Source organism: Choloepus didactylus, chromosome 1 (genome assembly GCF_015220235.1).
Source record: "Choloepus didactylus isolate mChoDid1 chromosome 1, mChoDid1.pri, whole genome shotgun sequence".
Classification (NCBI taxonomy): Eukaryota; Metazoa; Chordata; class Mammalia; order Pilosa; family Megalonychidae; genus Choloepus; species Choloepus didactylus.
This window is the reverse complement of record NC_051307.1, coordinates 122,615,332-122,637,544: the sequence shown is the minus strand read 5'-3', so window position 1 is coordinate 122,637,544 and position 22,213 is coordinate 122,615,332. Positions and strand designations below refer to the sequence as shown.

Genomic DNA, 22,213 nt, shown 5'->3' with positions numbered 1-22,213 from the left:
AAATGGCCAAGAAATACATGAAAAAATGTTCAGCTTCACTAGCTATTAGAGATGCAAATTAAGACCACAATGCGATACCATCTCACACCAATTAGAATGGCTGCCATTAAACAAACAGGAAACTACAAATGCTGGAGGGGATGTGGAGAAATTGGAACTCTTATTTATTGTTGGTGGGACTGTATAATGGTTCAGCCACTCTGGAAGTCAGTCTGGCGGTTCCTTAGAAAACTAGATATAGAGTTACCGTTCGATGCAGCGATTGCACTTCTCGTTATATACCTGGAAGATCGGAAAGCGGTGACACGAACAGATATCTGCACGCCAATATTCATAGCAGCATTATTCACAATTGCCAAAAGATGGAAACAACCCAAATGTCCTTCAACAGATGAGTGGATAAATAAAATGTGGTATATACACACGATGGAATACTACATGGCAGTAAGAAGGAACAATGTCGTGAAACATATGACAACATGGATGAACCTTGAAGACATAATGCTGAGCGAAATAAGCCAGGCACAAAAAGAGAAATATTATATGCTACCACTAATGTGAACTTTGAAAAATGTAAAACAAATGGTTTATAATGTAGCATGTACAGGAACCAGCAATAGAGAGCAATTAAGGAAGGGGGAACAATAATGCAAGAAGAACAGATAAGCTATCATGGGTAAATTTAACATTCTGGGAATGCCCAGGAATGACTATGGTCTGTTAATTTCTGATGGGTATAGTAGGAACAAGTTCACGGAAATGTTGCTATATTAGGTAACTTTCTTGGGGTAGAGTAGGAACATGTTGGAAGTAAAGTAGTTATCTTAGGTTAGTTGTCTTTTTGTCACTCCCTGATATGGTCTCTTTGAAATGTTCTTTTATTGTATGTTTTTTTTTAACTTTTTTTTTATTTTTTTATTTTTCATACAGTTGATTTAAAAGAAAAAAAAAAGTAAAAAAAAAATAAGGGAAAAAATATGTAGATCTCTGTGGAGAATGCAGGGGTATTGGCCTACCTCACCTCGATGGTTGCTAACGTGACCACAGACATAGGGGACTGGTGGTGTGATGGGTTGAGCCCTCTACCACAGGATTTACCCTTGGGAAGCCTGTTGCTGCAAAGGAGAGGCTAGGCCTCCCTATAATTGTGCATAAGAGCCTCTTCCCAAATGCCTCTTTGTTGCTCAGATGTGGCCCTCTCTCTCTAGCCAAGCCAACTTGAAAGGTGAAATCACTGCCCTCCCCACTACGTGGGATCAGACATCCAGGGGAGTGAATCTTCCTGGCAACATGGAATATGACTCCCGGGGAGGAATGTAGACCCGGCATCGTGGGAAGGAGAACATGTTCATGACCAAAAGGGGGATGTGAAAGGAAATGAAATATGCTTCAGTGGCAGAGAGATTCCAAAAGGAGCCGAGAGGTCACTCTGGTGGGCACTCTTACGCACAATTTAGACAACCCTTTTTAGGTTCTAAAGAATTGGGGTAGGTGGTGGTAGATACCTGAAACTATCAAAGTACAACCCAGAACCCATGAATCTCTAAGACAATTGTATAAAAATGTAGCTTATGAGGGGTGACAATGGGATTGGGAAAGCCATAAGGACCACACTCCCCTTTGTCTAGTGTATGGATGGATGAGTAGAGGGGTGGGGGAAGGAAAGAAACAAACAAACAGACAGACAAAGGTACCCAGTTTTCTTTTTTGCTTTAATTGCTCTTTTTCACTTTAATTATTATTATTGTTAGTTTTGTATGTGTGCTAATGAAGGTGTCAGGGATTGATTTGGGTGATGAATGTACAACTATGTAATGGTACTGTGAACAATCGAATGTAAAAAAAAATAGCACAGTGATTTTTAAAATGTTAATATATACTATATTCTGAATAATTACATCCTTTGCAGCTATTTAAACACATGAAGAAAATTTCCATGTCACAAGTTAAACATCTGAAAACTACTGCCTTATGGAGTTCTTTCTGTTCTCTGTTACTACAAATATTTGGTTTCAGATCTTGTCCCCAGTATTAGAATGCAGGTAATTCAGATTAGGGACTATGTTTTCTAAGCTTTGTATATTTTACAGAACTTTAACAAAGTGTCTTCTTTGTAATAGGAACTCAATATTTGAGTTAAATTATTTTCATTTTCACCAAAAAGAGCCATTCATTCCTCTTCAACTGTTCTAACTCAGCCTTCAGGTTAGGTTTTTCTATTACTGATAATCCAAACCAGTGCCAAATAGAAATAAAATAAAATTTGAGTTTAAAAAAAAAGCCAAATTTTATCCCTAAAATGAGAATGGGAAAATACTGTGAAAAGGCAGTATGTACATACAGTAGGCCACTGTCCATTTTCTTGAATGTGGTTATTTTGCATAAAAAATAAAGCAACACTATAAACATTCATAAATGTATTTATTGTCACAAAACTGTTGTGTACATGTACTCTTAAGTAAAGCCATTTTCTCCTCATGACACTTCTTTTTGATATGCATCAAATTAGAAAGCAGTAAGAACACCAGCTGATGGCTCAGAGTGGTTGGCAATAAAGGTTTTCTCCCCAGGTCGCTGACATAGGATTGTCATGAAAAACTATACATATAAACCTGTTCTGGTTTGCTATGCTGCTGAAATGCCAAATAGCAGAAATGGATTGACTTTTACAATAGGGGTTTATTAGTTCACAAATTTACAGTTCTAAGGCTATGAAAATGTCCCAATTAAGGCATCAGTAGGACGGTACCTTCTCTGAAGAAAGGCCAATGGCATCCGGAGTTCCTCTTTCACATGGGAACGCACATGGCCAGAGCTGGGTGGGCCGCTCTCAGGGTTAGCTTCTGATTTCCTTTGCTTTCTCCAAAACGTCTCTGGATTTTTCCTCTCTAAGTGTCTCTGAGCGCTCTTCAAAATGTCTTTTTGTCTGCATCTCCAAGCTCTGGGTCTGTGTTGGCTCTGAGCTCCCTTTAAGGACTCCAGTAAACTAAGTAAGACCCACCTTGAACGGGTGGGGTCACATCTCCATGGAAACAACCTAATCGAAAGATCCCACCCACAATAGGTCTGCCATCACAAGTCTGGATCAAAAGAAAATGGCTTTCCTGGGGTACATAATAGATTGAAACCAGCACTATATATATATAATACTGTATATATGTATTATACTTTATTCAGCACTCATGCTTAGGACACTGTAAGCACAAGATATTGCCTAACACTGCTTTATTTGCTACATATGCAATAAGTAGTAATTTATTCATATACGCCAGTTTACATATATATAATACTTTTGCAATTTCTGAGGGTTATCAAGTAAGTTTTTCTTTTTTCCTGTGATTATCATCCTGTTAAATTACATTTTAATATGACATACAGAATTTTATTTTGTATATAATATTTTCCAACATACTAATATTACATATAGTGCCCCCTTAAAAATATAACTTAGGAAAAGCAAATTTTAAAAACACACTAAAATTCTCATAACCTATTTAGAAATATCAAAACTGGATTTGGGAATTGGAAAGCCTAACATTTCCTCTGATTCTTCTCAATTCCTTCTCCTAGTGAGATTGTTCCTTGCAGTGAGAAAATCTTATCTTGAATTTATAACACCCTTTTCTTTCAAAGGAGAAATTTGTAGCCATCTTATATGTGAAGTTCCTCTATTCTAATAGTATCTATGGACACTAATTCTAGGTAACACTTATTGAGCACCATGAGGTACTATACTAAGCAACTTTACACTTGGTCTGCACAACAGCCCTCTGAGGTAGGTTATATAATTGTGCCCATTTTACAAAAGAGGGCCCCAAATCCTGGTCCGTGGAAGGCAAAAGACACATAATGGGACTCCTACACCCTGGTATTCCCATATTTCCCTATTATACTGTGAGCATCTTGGGGTGGTGGGTGGCATCTATACTGTCTCCCAGCACCCATAGCAGTGCTGATCATATAGAGGAAAGTGGGAAGGAGGAGGTTAGATAAGACCTCTCATCGGTGTTGTGACAGTGGGCAATAGCTAGATGTAACAGTGAGTGACTAGACCAAAAATTCTTATCCTCATATTTAGAACAAGCTAAGAGAAAAACACATTTGGAAGGACATTAGAATATGAAAATTTTCAGAAAAAGCCCAAGTACTGTGAAATTAAGGGTTTGAACTCAATTTGGTAGGATTAAATCTACCAAATTAGTGCCAAGTTATTATTTACATACTTGCATGTTTATTATTTATAAACATATTTATATATATATGTAAACTCTGTTAAACCTAGGAGTTGTATTATGTCAAACTTGTTCTTTTGTCCTTGAATGAAGCTTTATCAGCTTATTTCCCTTTAATGTTTCTCTTCAACTCAAGAAAGAAGAAAAAATGTGTCTCTGCAAGGAAAAAAAATGTAGAATGGAAATAATGTAAGGTACTTAAATGTTTCTGAAAACAGAAAATGTCAGTGTCTGAACTTGTGGTATTTGTGGGTCAGTCAATATAACTAATTAAAACATAAAAGTGTTTTTGGAGGGTTCCTTTTTTAAACCTTTACTACTTTATTCTCTTAGTAAATGAATTGAGGAATAGTGATTTGATTAAATTACAGTAATTTCACATTACCTATGAAAATGTTAAATGCTTTCATCTTTGTAATTTTGATCTGCCCAAAGGCCTTGAAGAAGAGAACCAGAGACACAGAAAAGCCATTTTCATTTAAAAAGCAAAACAAAAACAAAATATAGCTCATAGGACTGAACCAGCAAGGAATTAACATGGTTTTACAATAGATGTTAATATTAACTGATAATCCAAGCTATATGACCAGGTAAAACCTCTTTAGTGCTTAATATTGCAGAAAAAAAATTGTCAAATAAAGGAACTAAAATCTTTCTGTAGAGTGCTGAAAGATTTTGGTACAACTACCAATAGTAAAATAAAATTTTCTTTATAAAAATATTTTAATATACTCAATATGTCATTCCATATGAAAATATAGACAAAAATAAAATTTTAAACAAAACACAAATTCTAGTGCATAAGAAAAAAAAAGCTGAATGGGAGAAATGAGAAAGTTGTCAATTTTAGCATGACCTTACTGCCATTCCCCATATATTCTCTAGGATGAGATCTGTGGGTAAGAAAATTCCAGTTTAATCCAAATATGTACATATTTATTGTATCTCAGGTTTTGAGTGGAGTCAGGTGTTTAATGAAGCAATAATATGATACATTGAAACCTCTTCAACATCAAGAGACCTTCATTACAAAGAATAAGGCTAGGGCCATTAGAATGCGCTTGCCCTTTAGTATAGCAAAATGAGCTGGACTTTTAGTTTACTTACTTATAGTCTTTCCATCAAAAACAGATTCTCTAACTTTTAAAAATATATACTTTCTTTGGTACTATTTGATGACATTTCTGATCAGAGTCCATAACAGCTCTGTAAAAATTAAAATAATTCTTCAAGATATGGAGAGAAAATCCTCAAGGAATCATCATTTTAAAACCACATGGTTTCTTCCTATTTCTCTTCATGTCAAAAAGCAGGTAGTCTTTACACAGGCTCTGCAGATCCCAGAAATTCCATTTCTACTGCAGCTTTTGGCTCTGGGGGTGAACCACGATTCTTCTTCCGGAATTCTGCCGCGATTTCTTCAAAGGACTTTCCTTTGGTTTCCGGAACTTTAAAGAATATAAACAAGGTAAAGAGCAGGACCACTCCAGCAAAGAGGAAAAATACATAAGGTCCACAAAAGCCCTGGACAGAGAATAAACATGGAGTTCCAATTAGCAGGTGTTTGACCCTATCTCCATTCAGTAAATTTGTACAATGTAAGGCTGCTTACCTCGATGTACGGGAAACACAGGGCTATAATGAAATTGCAGAGCCAGTTGCTGAATGCAGCTATTGCTAAAGCAGCAGGGCGTGGTCCTTGACTGAAAAACTCAGCCACCATGAACCAGGGGATGGGGCCTGGCCCAATTTCAAAGAAACTGACAAAGAGGAAGATGGCAGTCATGCTCACATAACTCATCCAAGCAAACTTATCCTGAGGGGGGAAAAAAAGGAAGGTGGAATGGGGATAATTGGACACCTCTTCCTTCAGCAAAGTAGCCTCTCACTGAGTTCAGAAGTGGCACAGCTCTCTTCCTGGTGTGTTCATGTTCAACTGAGTAGTTATTCTAGTCTGAGCCATGCTTCAATTTTTTGAGCTCTGTTCAGGGAAATCCTCTGGATGGGAACTTTATATGATGCGTAACCATTTTTCCTGTGGAAAAGATGATGAAGCAAGAGTCCAGTGGCCTTTGCTCTTGCCCACAGCAGGTTGTTGGACTGGATAAATGACCACCCTGTGAAGTAGTAGATGGAGATGCTGAACTTGGGAGAGGTTTAGGTACTGGCCCAAAGCTATGCTCTAACCATGTGTACACTGCCTCTCTGGGTCATAAGCATAATTTATTTGCTGATGTTCAGTCTTGAAACCTAAGGAACTGGTTGTCCCCTTTTCTTTACATTTTGCCTTTGTGTGATATGCTATTCGCCTAGATTCATTTCAAAAGTTAATGTCAAATGCTTTTGACATACAAAGCACTTTAACTTGGAGCCAGAATTGCTATCATATGGGCACCAAAAAGCTCAGTGCAGATACCAAACTTACCAATAACACAAGTCCCACTGACATGAAGATAGCACAGAAAAACATCCCAATCATTCCTATTAGAAACAGAGAGCGTCTTCCTGCCTTCTCCACAAGGAATACCTAGGGAAGTTAAAAAAATATTTTCTTAGCTTTATAGGCCATCAAATATTGACTTAATAGTTCTTTTCTTTCAAAGAACCTGGAAAGAGGCAGTTCTGTTATTCCATTTCACAGATGGGGATCTGAGAAGGGGCAATGACACTTGCACAAGGTAAAAGAGCTGGTCTCGGTCAAAAGAGGTAATCAACAAATACCTGCTTAACCGAGTCACACTGATCTGATTAGGCCATTCTAGAGATAGAACCACAGATGTACTGCCACTTTAGGATTATCACCTTGGGTACAAAGTTCAGATGCTGTACATCTTGGATCACTCCCAATAGATTTCCTGTACGTTTAAAATGTGAAGGTTCAGCATAAAAAAGTCATTAATTTCTCTTCTGATAATCATCCCATTATAATTAACTACAGAAACCTGAAACTATACAAGCAATTAGGTATCAGCTATTCCCAGCCAATTTTCTGACTGCTAATAAAGTTAACTCACGACCACTCACCAGACAACCATGCTTATTTAATCATTTTACCATAATAGTCAGGTCTGTGCTTTTCTGGTATGGCTAAATGTACCTGGTGCTGGAAGTGAACTACTCATTTGAAGAGACAGACTTTAAAGTAAAGGGTTAAAGTGCTTTCTTATCCTAATTCAGGAGCTGTATCATTGATTCCTTTGGATATGTGAGCCTTTGCATTAGTGGTTAAGATTTACAGTTAGCTCAGACCAGAGTTTGTTGATAGACCTTTGACTTGCTCATTAAATTATTGCCAAGGCTGGAAAGTCACAGAAAGGACTACCTGTGATAATTTCTCACCTTGCTGAGTAAATTGGCTAGGTGCATCAATCTATTGGTAAATCAATAGCAATCCAATACCCTTAGTATAGTGAGCTTTGGCTCTGAAAATATCTGGGAAACATTTCTTTTCACCTACAATGAAAGCCCCTTTCATCTCAGAGGTATGTACATATCAGAGTTTCAAATTACTTCAGATAGGATGAGAGGCAAATATCCACCTTTCATTGTTAAGAAAGAAGTGGGGAAAAAACAAACTGCTCTCAAGTGCATAAAATTTCTCTGACTTTCCAAGTTGACTTGATGTCTCTTTGTCTAGCTACCAAGAAAATAGGAGCATTTCTTCAGGATCAAGGGCTTTTACTATATCTGTTTCTGAAAACTTATCCACTATGCATTGGGAAGGTTTTATTTTCATAATAAACACTAAAGCTACATGCCTTGAAAATTGAGTTGGACTCCCTCCTTGAAGCAGGCTGGGTGAGCACTGCAGGGTGGGTGTGACAGGAGTGTTGCTCATCAGTGGCTAGAGATGTCTGCCCAACCATAACTCTCATCTTTGCCTCAGACAGTGTGTGCCACCTAGATCCTGGTGAGGAGCTCGAGTTTGGTGGCCACTGTCTCTCCCCCAGATCCATCCTTTATCCAGTTGTCTCCATTTTTCTTTCCATGTGTTCTCTTTCAAGATTATAGGATCTCTTCTATGGGCCCATTAATTGGAAGAAAATATGGAATGGACACCATAATTCAGCATGGCATCAGGAAAATCTCTCTCCTTTTGTTTTAGTTTCATAGGCTGTTGAAAGCAGATACCGTTAAATGGGTTGGCTTTTAACAATGGAAATTTATTAGTTTACAGTTTTGAGGCTGAGAAAAAATGTTCAAATCAAGGCATCATCAAGGTGATGCTTTCTTCCTGAAGACTGGCTGCTGGTGATCCTTGGCTCCTCTGCCACATGGCAAGGCAGATGGCAGTATCTGCTGGTCTCTCCCTTCTCTTCTCTTGTTCTCTTGTTGCTTTCAGCTTCTTGATTCCATGGCTTTTTCTCCCTCTCTTTCTGTATTCATCCTGTTTATGAAGGACTGCAGTAAGAGGACTAAAACCCACACTAGGCAATGCCTTTACTGAAGTAATCTCATCAAAATGTCCTGCTTACAACAGGTTTACACTCACAGGAATGGATTAGCCTTAAGAACATGATTTTCCAGGGTACATACAGTTCTAAACCACCACACTTTTCTTGAGTACTCATTCAGTTTGTTCATCGCAAATTAGTGAAACATCAATATATTATCAGGGTATATTTCTATATGCATGTATTTATTTGGAAGGATATAAGAATTCCTTAACATTGGAATTAATATTTGTTAACTTTGGGGAAGGAGAATGGGTGACTAAGGGACTGTTCTTGTTTTGGTTTTTGAACTTTAAAGTAACTTTTCAAAAACAAATATAATTATATGCTACTGAATAAAAATTTTAAAAACCATAGAACTGTACAACACAAAGAATGTATACCATGAATGTGAACTCTGGACTATATTTAATAGTATAATTATAACAATATTGTTTCATTAATTGTAACAAAGTTACCACATGAATGCAAATCTTAATAATAGGGAAAACTGTGCATGTGAGGGAGGTATATGGGAACTCTGTACTTTCTGCATGATTTTTCTGTAAACCCACAGCTTCTCTAATAAAGAAAAAGAAAAAAGCCAAATATAATTAAAAATTTTAAATGCTCTCTGTAGTCCTAGGGATTAGAAAGCCGATTAGAGCTGATTTTTGTTGTTGTTGTTGCTATATAACTTCCATGCTTTAAAGTTTTCACAGAAGAAAAAAGGATGAACTCTAAGAAAGTATACTTAAAATAATCAAAACACTGTTTTATAAAATAATTCCTCCTACCCCACCTCCCAGGATGAAGCTAGGAGAGGGAGGCAGAAATAAAATTCTGTGGGTGTCTTTTCTAGGTATTCTCAGTTATTGGGTTCTCCAATCTTGTCACCTTGATGCTTTACATATCAAATCCCATTACATACAAAATGTTTTAATTATAATATCCATATCAGAAAAAAAAGATGTTGAACAGGTAGTCGATTTGTGAATATTATTATTCCAGCAGGCAAAGGATACAAATAGTACCTTGGATTGTGTCCCAGTAACAGGACTTCATTGATTTAGAGTGGCCTTTTGGCATTATCTCTAAAGACATACCTACAGAACAAATGGGGTTGCGTTGTTATATGTTCATCCTCCTCTTCCTAAGGTCCAGTACTGTTTAATGTGGTTTGGACAAACCTGCTTTTTGATCTAGGTAGCCAGGGTGTAATTTATTGACCACCTTAAGGTGGTAGTTAAAAGTCCATGTGCAAGTGGATCTAGCCATTGGCTTATATGTACTATTGAATTCTAACACCTATGATTGTATAGCTTTGCATTTAGAAAAATGTTCTAATCTTAATGAACTTCAACTGGGCAACTTAATTGTTTACATTTCATGCCTTTCTCTTGTTCCTATGTATGATAATGTTAGATTGTGTACAGAAATGTGTTCTTTACCACATTGATAAAAATCCCAAAGAGTACCTGTGTTTTGTAGTGCTGTCTTTCTTGAGGCCTTGTCAGACTGCTCTCAGATATTGTCCAGGCTTAGTGGGATGATAGCATGCAAGAAGCCAAATTTTCAAAGGAACAATACTCTAGGAAGTATAAATGATGGCCAACTTTCAAAATAACATTTCTCTTTTGAAAATGCAACTTCGGTTGCCCAGAGTCTTGAATCCATTTCTCATTTCTGGTCTTGAGCTGGTTGGGTGTATCAGCAAAATAGGAATTGACTTGAGACCAAAATGGATTCAGAAGGATAATCCACTTAGGGGGATCTCTGAAATGAAGGTGTTCTAAAACAATGGAAGTAGTAGGAACTACACTATGCTTACTTTCTTATTCTAGAAGTTGTTGCAAGACTTCAGAGGCTTTTGGACCCTGTGGTATTGGCAGAAAGATTACCTACACCTTAAGCGGGCACGTGATTTACACCTTTGAGCTCATTAAAGGTGTATTTAAACACCCTCCACCATCCCCCGAAAAAGTCCATGTGCAGACAATGAAACACAAGCAACTTCATTTTGTTTATCTACCCATCTATTGATGAACACTTGGGTTGTTTCCACCTTTGGCTATTGTGAATAATGCTGCAGTGAATATTGGTGTTCAGATATCTGTACAAGTCCCTGCTTTCAATTCTTTGAGGTATATACCCAGGGGTGGAATTGCCAGGTCAAATGGTAATTCTATGTTTAACTTTCTGAGGAACCACCAAACTGTTTTCCTCAGTGGCTATACCCTTTTACATCACCATCAACAATGTATGAGGGCTCCTATTTTTCCAGATTCTCACCAACACTTGTTATTTTTTGTTTTTAAAAAATAATAGCCATCAAAAGTTTTCAGTTTTGATGAAGTCTATTTTATCTATTTGTTGTTGTTCCTTGTGCTTTTGGTTAAAAAAAAATCTAAATATTTCTTGCCTCCCATAAGGTCCTGAAGACATTTCCCTGTGTTTTCTTGTAAGAGTTTGATAGTATTAGCTCTTATATTTGGGTTGTTGATCCATTTAGAATTAATTTTTGTATATGTTGAGAGGTGTGAGGCCACTTTCATTCCTTTGCATGTGGATTTCCAGTTGTCCCAGCACTATTTATTGAAGAGACTATTCTTTCCCCCCATCGTAAGGACTTGGCACCCTGTCAAAAGTCAACTGGCCATAGGTGTGTGGATGCATCTCTGGAGTCTCAACTCCATTCCATTGGTCTAAATGTCTATCCTTAGGCCAGAACCACATTGTTTTAATTACTGTAGCTTTGTAGTAAGTTTTGAAATCAGGGAGTACGAGTTCTCCAACTTTATTCTTTTTCAGGATTGTTTTGGCTATTCAAGGCCCCTTTCAATTCCATGTGAATTTGAGGAACAGCTTTACTATTTCTGTAAAAAAGGTGGCTGGAATTTTGATAGGGATTGCATTGAATTTGTAGATCGCTTTATGTAATATTGACATCTTTACAATATTAAGTCTTCTAACCATGAATACAGGATGTCTTTCCATTTATTTAGGTCTTCTTTAATTTCTCTCAAAAATTTTTTATAGTTGTTAGTTGTTCACCTCCTTGGTTAAAGTTATTTGTAGATATTTGATTCTTTTATGTGATATTGTAAATGGAATTGTTTTCTTGATTTCCTTTTCAGATTGTTCGTTATTGGTGTATAGAAACTAAACTGAGTTCTGTGTGTTTATCTTGTATCCTGCAACTTAGCTGAATGCATCTATTAGTTCTAGTAGCTTTCTTGTGGATTCCTTGGGGTTTTTAATATATAGGATCATATCATCTATGAATTGGGATAATTTGACTTCTTAGAAAGAACCTTGTTTATTTTCCTTTAGTTATTTCAGAAAAAAATCCCATTACATTTGAAAAAAATGTTTTCCCCAAGACATCAGCATTAAAAATTAATTTCAATCATGGAAGAAGTAACACAGGGATTTATACAAGGAGAAGGTCTTCTGTGCCCCTCAAGTGAGTTATTAATCCACAAGCCAGTGACTAAATGGCATCCCAGCAGATGGGGAGAAATTGTGTCCACCTTCTCAGTTATGACTAATATTAATAGAGTGGCTGGCTTATTCACAGACAGGACCTCTTCCCATGATCCTCTTGGTTCTACACACCCACTGCTAGTGGACAACAAGTCATTGATCCCTCTTCAGATTACAAGTCCCTAGCCCCCAACCCCTAGATAGTATTTATCTAGGGTATTTACTTACAGAGATAACAGTGAAAACTGTGTTGATAAAACCAACTCCAATTGTTGCATAAACAGGTTGGCTGATTCCAGACTTCTGAAAAATGCTGGTTGAGTAGTAAAAGATCTGAAAAGTAAAAACAGTTTAGCCATAATCAAGGAACCAACTACAGATGGCTTGAAAGCAAGAAATATTTTATGTACCTAGAACTTCAAAGAGATTTTGCCCATCCTCCTTCTGGGGAAGGAGAATCCACAGTCTTACTTTAATGTTCAACAGCTTCTGATTACTTAAAATTCTCACTTTATATTTAGCAGAAAACAAGTGTACATACTAGAAGTGTAAAGTTTAATTATTTTTCACACACTGAACATACCTGTGGAATCAGCACCCAGATGAAGAAATAGATCATTTCTAACCCTCCAGAAACCCCTTATATGCCCTCCTACCCATCTTACTGAGCAAACTACTCTCCCAACTTCTAACCCCATAGATAAATTTTGCTTAGCCTTGGACTTTATACAAATACATACTATGAAATCACATAGTATGTTTTATTTTGTGTCTGGCTTCTTTTGTTGAACATTACTTTTGTGAGAATCATGCATATCATTGGTGGATTTGTAGATTGTTCATTACCATTGTTATTTGATATTGTATCAATATATCTCAATCTATTGATGAACATTTAGGTAGTTGTCATTGAAGGTGATTTCAAAGAGTACTGCTATGGATATTCTAATACACTTCTTTTGGTGAGGTAAAAACTCATTTATGTCTAGGAATAGAATTGCTGGGCCACAGTGTTTGCATGTGCTCATCTTTGATAGATACTGCCAAACAATTTTCCAAAGGCATTGTGTCAATTCTATATTCCCACCAGTCTGTATGGGAGTTCTGGTTGCTATCACATTTAATCCAAAATTTTCCAATAGTCTCCATGGAGATTAGAGAAACCTGATTTAGAACCTACCTACTAGCCTTTTATTATTTAGTAATGTTGATAATGGTCTTTTAGGTCATTCTGTTATCCTCTGTCATTCCTTTCCCCTACAACATGTTCTGTTGCTGGCATCTTTTCCTGCCGACAGAGCTAATTCAGAAGGATTGTGTAGATTATGTTCAGTGGGTAGTGGGTTACAGCACACTGTGCACTGTCCCCCCATTTTAGGCTGCCCATCCGCTTCAGATTCAAGATTTTCTGGATGCTTCTCTAAGTCAAGTGGTGTGCTAGAAAATGAAGCAGAGAGGTTCAGAGAGACTAAGTTGTGCTCTTAGACAATTGTGCTATGGATAAACAGGCAGAGCAGAGACAGAAGATACCATTTTGGTCTCTGAGCCCCCAAATTAGGCAGAGTATTAGTATAAAAATGAACATCAAGGACCCCTGAAAGGGGGACAAAGATCATAGCAGAGCAGTATCTGGCTTGTAGAGTAAGTTCATTTCTCCTTTTGCTTCAACTGATGGGAATTACTTTTGTTGCCTCCCCCAAATCTCTACCTATTCATCTTTCTCCCCCAAAATGTCCCTTTAGGATCTGGGATTGGCCCAGTACACTATGAAAGAAGCCCAATCATGTTTTTAGCAGCAATGAAAAGGGATAAGTGAAATTCTTTGTCTAGTTTCTTAACAAATGCTTATTTTTTTTTCCTTGTACCTAATTGCTAACAGAACCATTCTGTCTATTTAATGCAGGGGTTTCAATTTAAAACCTGAAAGCTAGTTAATTTATTATTCAGTATGTTTTTCAGTCATGCCTTATCTACCCTTACTCACCATCATCATGCCAGTTCACTCTCTTGTATATTTTGTGTGCTGTCTCCCAAAATAGTGTGCAAGTCTCTTGGATGGCAGGAAGCTGAGCTTTGCACCTGGCTATCTGGTATACTGCCTTTAAGTAGATATAGTGGGCCATGAATTTCTTTTTGCCCTGGTTATCAGAACTCCTAAATTTGATACTCAACTCGAGAAGTCCCTTGTAATTTGGAGTTTTTGTTATAATTATTCTCCTTTACCCACTTCGGTATTTAGTTTGAATTTTGCCTTTTTCCCCCTTCATCTGAATCGATATATAGTACCATTGGTTGTGGTTGATTAAAAAAAAACTGAAACTAGTTTTAGAAAGTAGTTGAGGCAAAACAAAGAAAACTAATGCACATTCAATATATATATTTGTGGTAGTAAGGCATGTGATGTCAACATTTTAAAATGTCTTTTAGTTATTTAAACTTATACACTTTACCCCGGTATAAGTTTGCTCTGAAGAGTTACAAGTTCTTAAACTTACTCCATTGATTCCAGAAAATTGTTGAGCCACGTGGAGCATCAATGCTACAAGAATGGGCTTTCGGTAGCTGGAATTGGTGAAGAGTTTAATCATGGAAACTTTCTGCTCACTTGATGCTTCATGCCTTTCTTTTCTCATCTCAGTGATGTCTTTGGTAATATCATCAGATCCTCTGAGTCTTTTCAAATCTGTCCCCCAAAATGATCACACTGAATCAACTCAGGTTAAAAAAAATAAATTTAGTTTTATTTTGTAAATAAAAGAGCTGGAGTTCTGCATTGCCCTTTTGATTACTTAATAGCATGTCAGTATTGCAAATGACTTTTTGTTGAATTAAATTCTGCTCTTTGATTAACAGCAATAAAAAAAAAGCTGAGTATTTGGCATCATTCCATGACAAAGAAAACTATCGTCTTTATTATCATAGAAGCATAAAACTGGAAGAGTCTTTTAGAAACCTCTGATTAAGTCCAATATCCTCCATGTGGGTTTCTGGTTTGAGCTGGCATGAATGCTTTTGAGTGCAAAACGGCATACACCAATCATATTAAAACGATTTTACATGCTCTTCTTACACGTAATCACTGCTGTCATTTGAAAGGCATTGCTACTGATTTCCCAGGCAACCATTCACGCACACTCTTTTGCATTAGCTGGTAATTCCAAAACAATAGGAAGAAAGAAAAGCAACCCCCATACTTACTCTTCTTTGCTTTGTCTTCCTTATCTACCTTGATGTAAAGATATCTGGGGCTTTCTGGACAGAAGAAGAGCAGCACAGACTGTAGGATGGCTGGCACAGCAGATAGGCCAAGTAAGATGTGCCACAGATCATGATTGCCAAGAATATTGTTGAGGCTAACAATCTGCAAAGGTAGGTAAGAAGCATCAACCACACAATACTTTGGGGCTGCCTTTTGCAACAGCTTGTTGAAGAAGCACATAGGCTATTTAATAATAATTCCTAACAGCTTTGGTTCAGGTATGTTCAAGATGGAAACTTTTACTAGCTTGCTTAATCTTAACTAAATTAGATTTATTTATTTTACAAACAATTCAACAATTAATGAAAACGACTTTACCAATTCCACTGGAACAAGTGAAAATGGGACTCAACCAAACTTTTAAAAACACGTGGTATTGGAAGAAACACACAGCTGTAGTCTCCAGGCAATGAGATGTAATATTACTATATTAAAATCATTAACAACTTTGGACCTTTGTTTAAAAATTCCTTCTTAGATTTGCCCAGGACTTAAATAGAAAATGGTTTCATACAAAGAACAATTACTCTGATGAGAACCAGCTTGGTGAGCCTTATTCCAGTGGTTTACCGACTGCCCTCTGAATAGCCCAAGGCTTGAGTTCCATGAACTCTCCCTCTGAGACCACTGGGTAGTAGGGCTGCAGGCCCCCATCTGCTAAACAAGAGCTGCTTTGGTAATCATTTACATATTAGATTTCCAGGTATGATTCTCAAAACGAGTATTTGAGATTTCCTATTCCTTGAAATCTGAACATAATAATTTAATTCTAGAATAGCTCCAGAAGTTTAAGTCTGGCTAGAGGCTCATCAGGTCACCTCCAGAGCCAACACCACCACAACCCCAAGGAGAAAAGTGAGGAGTGGTAATCACTTAGCTTTGAGCTAAAAAGCCTGTGTCTTAACACCACCTCTACCACTACTGGTGGAATTGATTTTTCTCTTTGTGCTGATCTACAGTGAGAGTGGACAGCCAGAGAGGGAGAGGGTGGGTGAAGTAGGGGCTGGAGAGTTTTTACCTGACTAATAAGAATGCCTATGACAATGGCCAGCTGGTGAAAGGTGCCAAGAGCGCCCCTGAGAGTGGTTGGAGCAATTTCACCAATGTACATCGGAACCAGGCCTGAAATTAGCCCTGCATGAAACAGGAACATAAAAGTTAAAGCATAGCCAGTACTATCTCAGTAATAGTGATTTGCTGTAAATATCCTGACTGAAAATCCCACCCTCAGTCCATTGGAAGAAAGAGCTCTTGTCTCCAGCCATAGAAACAATTTATGCAAAGAGTATTTGTTGATAAGACCCCCAATGAAGTTGTAGTTAGAAATATGATTAGAAAGAAATGGTTAGTCTTGTATTTGGCAATTCTTCATAGCATTGTCTTAATCAGTTAAAAGTCTATGTTAATATTATTTAGTTTAGATCATAATACCTTAGATCATCTTCAGAAAAGAGACTGAAGAATGCTGTGATAATGTTCTTAATGCGGACTTGTGAGATTAAAGGGAATTGGAACATATGTTCTAACCTTTCCAACCTTTCCACCTGATAGAGGTGGGAAATGATTTGTGCGGGGTCACAGTGCAGTAGTGGCTTGGCATGAGAACTACATGCCCATTCTGAGTTTACACGATGTGGTGGTGCCTCAGGACCACTATTGGGGGCAATGGGGGTGTACAGAAATTGGAAGAGGTTAAGGAACTCAGGGACTCTGGAAATCTGTTCCCCCAATCACTTTACCCAGAGCAACCCAGCTCCTTCTTTATTCTTTCCAAGTATTAGGCTTTGGAATAAATTTTATTTGAAGAAAGTCTTTTTTTGCTGCTTAAAGGAATACAAAAAAAATTGAAAAGCACTAGGAAGTTCTGCCTTCTGTCGCTTTCTTAAATGCAGATGTAATCAGTCATGTTAGAAATGGTAGAGTGCTCAGCCATTTGATGATTTCATAAAAAGGTCAGAGACTATCAGTAAGTCAAGGGTGAATTCAGTATTTGGCATTTTCTCACAAAATTTAAAATAAGATTTATTGGAGGCTTCCTCTTAGAGAGACTGTCTATCAAATGAAATGGATGGTCTGTGTAAAAGATTCTTTTGGGAACTGTTTTCAGTATTTTTAAAAATGCATCAAATTATTCTTAATATTACACATGAACATTTACACTGTTGATTTGGCCTGTGAATTTTACCTGTGACTCTAATATGTAGCCTGTTAATATTAAATATGAAAAAACACACATTTATTTGGCTCTATTTTAGACTACTATTTTTGTGTGATACCTACTAATATATACACTTCAAGAACAGAATAATGTGGATAGGCTTACAGGTCTGAAGTCACATGGATCTGAAGCCAAATTTTATTTCCTATAATTTTTAGCAACTTTAATACTCAGAATAGACATAATTTTAAAGGTTATTAGGGAGTACAAGTGACTTAGATATGCTAGTGATAGGTTGCTGCACAATATGCTTATTGCATTTGTTTTCAAATTTGCCTCCTAAATTGTGTGATTTTTTTTACCCTATTCTTTTTTTAATGGAAAGAAAAGAAAGAAGAATCATGATTTGAGCCTCTCTGGTAGGAGTTATCTGCATTTTACAGGAGAGGAAACCACGGCTCAGAGTTAATTAATGTATCAAAGGCCAGACAGAAAAAGAGTGCTGGAATTGATTCAGTCTGAATCCAAAGCTGATTTCACTGTGTGTGTTGATTCTTCAACTTGTAAAGCTACCCTTACCTTCAGTTATTTGTATTAACACTGACAATAATGAAAAGAGACTTTCAATTAAGTTATTAACTTATGGGTATTTTAGACTTGTGCTTCAACTATTCATTTATCTCACTTTCCTCTTCTACAGGTAAAAGTGTTAAGAAATATTTTATGCAAAATTTTGTGCCCTCACCCCTGCCCCCCATGCCCTCAGTAGCCATACACATGCATGTGCACAGACACATGCACGCACACACACACACACACACACACACACACTCCTGGAGATTATCTCTATTTTGGTAATTAAGACTCCAGAAAATAGTGTGAGTGTGTGGTGGTGGCGATTGGGCAGGAAGAATGACTTGTGGATATTAGTACTTTGAAAGGCCACTGCAATTTAGGACAATGGGTTAAAACCTCAGTCCAGAGCTGTCAGAATCAGGGCTTCCTTGGCATTAGAAGTTAAAGATTTGGTGATTAGTTTTTGGAGACTGAGTGATTCTCCTTTTGTTTCTAACTCTGCTGATTCATTGCCTTGCAAGGTTTGAAAAAATGTCTCCAAGAACTAATGATTCCTGTTATTCCACTGTGAAATTCACAGTAGGGCATTATTCCTCCAGTCTCAGCTCCTGGACAGTAACTGTCAGTTGCTCTGCCTGATTCCCTCTCCCTTCAGTCACCATGACTTTACCATTTCACCCAGCCACATGTGGAATCAGACAGGGCTAGGGAGATTGACTGACAGATTGGCTTGGGGTGTCAGGGTCTTGCCAGAGAAGAGATATAGAAGCATAAGGAGCCAGGTAGACCCAAAAAGGCAGAATTTGGGGTTCTGGGTATACCAGTCTTCTACCAGTCACTACCACACAGGAGTAGTAATAACAGCTGGAATTTCTTGACAGCTTACTGTATGTCAGATTCTATGCTGAACATTTTACATGCATTCTCACAACCACCCTATGAGGTATATATTATTATCTTCTTCATTTAAATGAGGAGGAAACTGAGAGCCAGAGATAAAAAAAATTTGTCTGAGATATGACACTTAGAAATGATGTCATTGCCATGGACAAGAACATAGCATCACAATTCCCATTTATTGGTCCCTGCCCTCCTTGACTAAGGACTTTGACTTTGTTCTATTACCTTTCCCTTTTGTGACACCACCTTAGACTCAAAAAAAAAAAAAAAAAAAAATCCCTGCATGTTACCACATCTGCCTTTAGAATAATTTCAGACAAAGATGCATATGTGTGACTTACCACAATAGAGTCCTGATATGCCTCTTCCTGAAATTATAAGAATATGAGATGGTCCTGATTTCGAAAACCCCATAAAGAGAGCTCCAATCAACGAGAGACTGTTAGCTACCCATATAGCTTTGATTCTGAAATTTTAAAATGCAAGGATTATAAATTCAGCACCAAAACTTGATAAATGTATATGCTTTCAGAGCATGCTGAGATATTTACCTGAGAGTGTTTATTTTAATTTTGCTGTAAAAGCTAGATAGGGAAACTTTAACCAAGATTGCTGCTTTTGCTTAACTATGGACTAAAGCATTAATAATAAGTAATATTGACGTTGGGAGAATCTTGGTTGTATATACCTGCTCTTCATCTTTCCGTAGAGAAGACTGAATTATGATGATGACGAGTTTAGCACGTCAGACACTTTTTCAAACAGTTAACTAATTAAGTTTGTTACAGGTTCATTGTTTTAGATAATTGCTTAATGATAGCTAAATTAAATTCTGTAGTTGCGATCTGTGATTTCTAGTTTTCTTTTTTTGTTGTTTTTTTAATGGTACAGTTTTTAGTTGATGTAGATGATGAAGGGAACTTTCAAAGCTAATTTTCCTTTTGTATGAAGTATTTGGAAGTAAATTAAAACATACTTTTACTTTAAGCCTTATCATTGAGAATTATTATTACTATTTTTTCTTTTTTTATATTCAATTTTATTGAGATATATTCACATACCATACTGTCATCCAAAGTGCACAATCAATTGTTCACATTACCATCATATAGTTGTTCATCATCATCCCCTTCTATTTTTTTGAATATTTCCTTATACCCGAAAAAGTGAAGATAAGAATAGGAAAAAATAAGAGTAAAAAAAAGAACACCCATGTCGTCCACCCCACTGCCCTATTTTTCCTTTAGTTTTTTGTCCCCATTTTTCTACTCATCCATCCATACACTGGATAAAGGGGAGTGTGATCCACAAGGCTTTCCCATTCACATTGTCACCCCTTGTAAGCTACATTGTTATACATGCGTCTTTGTTGCTCAGATGTTATTCCTACTCTACCCCAAGAGTCAAGGCTACTGGGTTGCGGTTTGTTGGTTTCAGGTATTTATTTCTAGTTATTCCAATAAGTTAAAACCTAAAAAGGGTTATCTATTAGTGCGTAAGAATGCCTACCAGGGTGACCTCTCGAATCCATTTGGAATCTCTTAGCCTCTGAAATTTATTTCATTTCACATCCCCCTTTTGGTCAAAAAGATACTCTCAATCCCACAATGCCGGGTCCAGATTCATTCCCGGGAGTCATATCCTGTGTTGCCAGGGAGATTTACACCTGACGTGGTTTTGGGTCCCACGTAGGTGGAAGGGCAGTGATTTCACCTGCCAAGTTGGCTTAGCTACAGAGAGAGGGCCACATCTGAGCAACAAAGAGGTATTCTTAGGCACAATTATAACCAGGTTTAGCCTCTTCTTTGCAGTAACAAGCTTCATAAGGGCAAGTCTTGTGATAAAGGGCTTGGCCCATCATCCTGCCTGTCCTCAATGTTTGTGAGAGCATCAACAGCCATCCAGGTGAGGAAGCCCAACACCTCTGCATTTTCCCCCAGCTCCTCAGGGGGCTCTGCATATACATATATGTATTTTTCTATTGTATTTTTTTCAATTAACTTTATCAGAAAATTTAAAAAACAGACAATAAAACATTTCAAACAAAAGCAAAATAAAGAAATAAGAAAAAATTCATGACCTATAATAACTACATTACTTCCAATATGTTCCTACTCTACCCCAAGAGAATATTTAGACTATAACCCAGCAAAGGAATAAGAAAAACAAGTAACCTAAAATAACTATGTTTCTGCGAACTTGTTCCTGCCATTCCCCCCAGAAATTAATAAACCATAGTCATTCCTGGGCATTTCCAGAACATTAAGTTTACACACTATAACTTATCTGTTACTAGATTATCATTCCCCCATCACTATTTGCTGTCTATCACTAGATCCCCTACGTTCTACATTATAAACCATTTATTTTACATTTTTCAGTGTTTATATTAGTGGTAACATACAATACTTCTCTTTTTGTGCCTGGCTTATTTCGCTAAGCATTATGTCTTCAAGGTTCATCCATGTTGTCATATGTTTCACAACCTTGTTCCTTCTTACTGCCGCGTAGTATTCCATCGTGTGTATATACCACATTTGGTTAATCCACTCATCTGTTGAAAGACATTTGGGTTGTTTGCATCTCTTGGCAATTGTAAATACTGCTGCTATGAACATTGGCGTGCAGATATCTGTGCATGTCACTGCTTTCAGATCTTCTGGGTATATACCGAGAAGTGCAATTGCTGGATCGAAGGTAACTCTATATCTAGTTTTCTAAGGAACCGCCAGACTGACTTCCAGAGTGGCTGTACCATATTACAGTCCCATCAACAATGAATAAGAGTTCCAATTTCTCCACATCCTCTTCAGCATTTTTAGTTTCCTGTTTGTTTAATGGCAGCCAGTCTAATTGGTGTGAGATGATATCTCATTGTGGTCTTAATTTGCATCTCCCTAATAGCTAGTGAAGCTGAACATTTTTTCATGTGTTTTTTGGCCATCTGTATTTCCTCTTCAGAGAACTGTCTTTTCATATCTTTTGCCCATTTATAATTGGGCTGTCTGTATTATTGTCGTTGAGTTGAAGAATTCCTTTACATATGCAAGCTATCAGTCTTCTGTCAGATACATGGTTTCCAAATATTTTTTCCCATTGAGTTGGCTGCCTCTTCACCTTTTTGACAAATTCCTTTGAGGTACAGAAGCTTTTAAGTTTGAGGAGTTCC

The 22,213-nt window shown here is 37.2% G+C and overlaps 1 protein-coding gene across 4 annotated transcripts in view; it reads right to left on the bottom strand.

Annotated features, from left to right (window-relative positions):
• Positions 1-2,404: 2,404 nt before the first annotated feature.
• Positions 2,405-22,213, bottom strand: part of SLC2A2 (solute carrier family 2 member 2) — a 45,187-nt gene continuing 25,378 nt past the window's right edge. For 2 of the 4 annotated variants that reach the window (XM_037840813.1, XM_037840807.1), the window contains 8 exons: positions 19,386-19,510; positions 16,429-16,544; positions 15,350-15,512; positions 14,647-14,834; positions 12,380-12,484; positions 6,658-6,759; positions 5,845-6,048; positions 2,405-5,756 (listed from right to left, as the gene is read on the bottom strand). In XM_037840813.1, the coding sequence (XP_037696741.1) occupies positions 5,553-5,756; positions 5,845-6,048; positions 6,658-6,759; positions 12,380-12,484; positions 14,647-14,834; positions 15,350-15,512; positions 16,429-16,544; positions 19,386-19,510 (1,207 nt within the window). In that variant the 3' untranslated portion in view covers positions 2,405-5,552. Of the gene's footprint in view, positions 5,757-5,844; positions 6,350-6,657; positions 6,760-12,379; positions 12,485-14,646; positions 14,835-15,349; positions 15,513-16,428; positions 16,545-19,385; positions 19,511-22,213 lie in introns of those variants that run through there. The other 2 variants (XM_037840828.1, XM_037840821.1) reach the window with 2 other exon arrangements.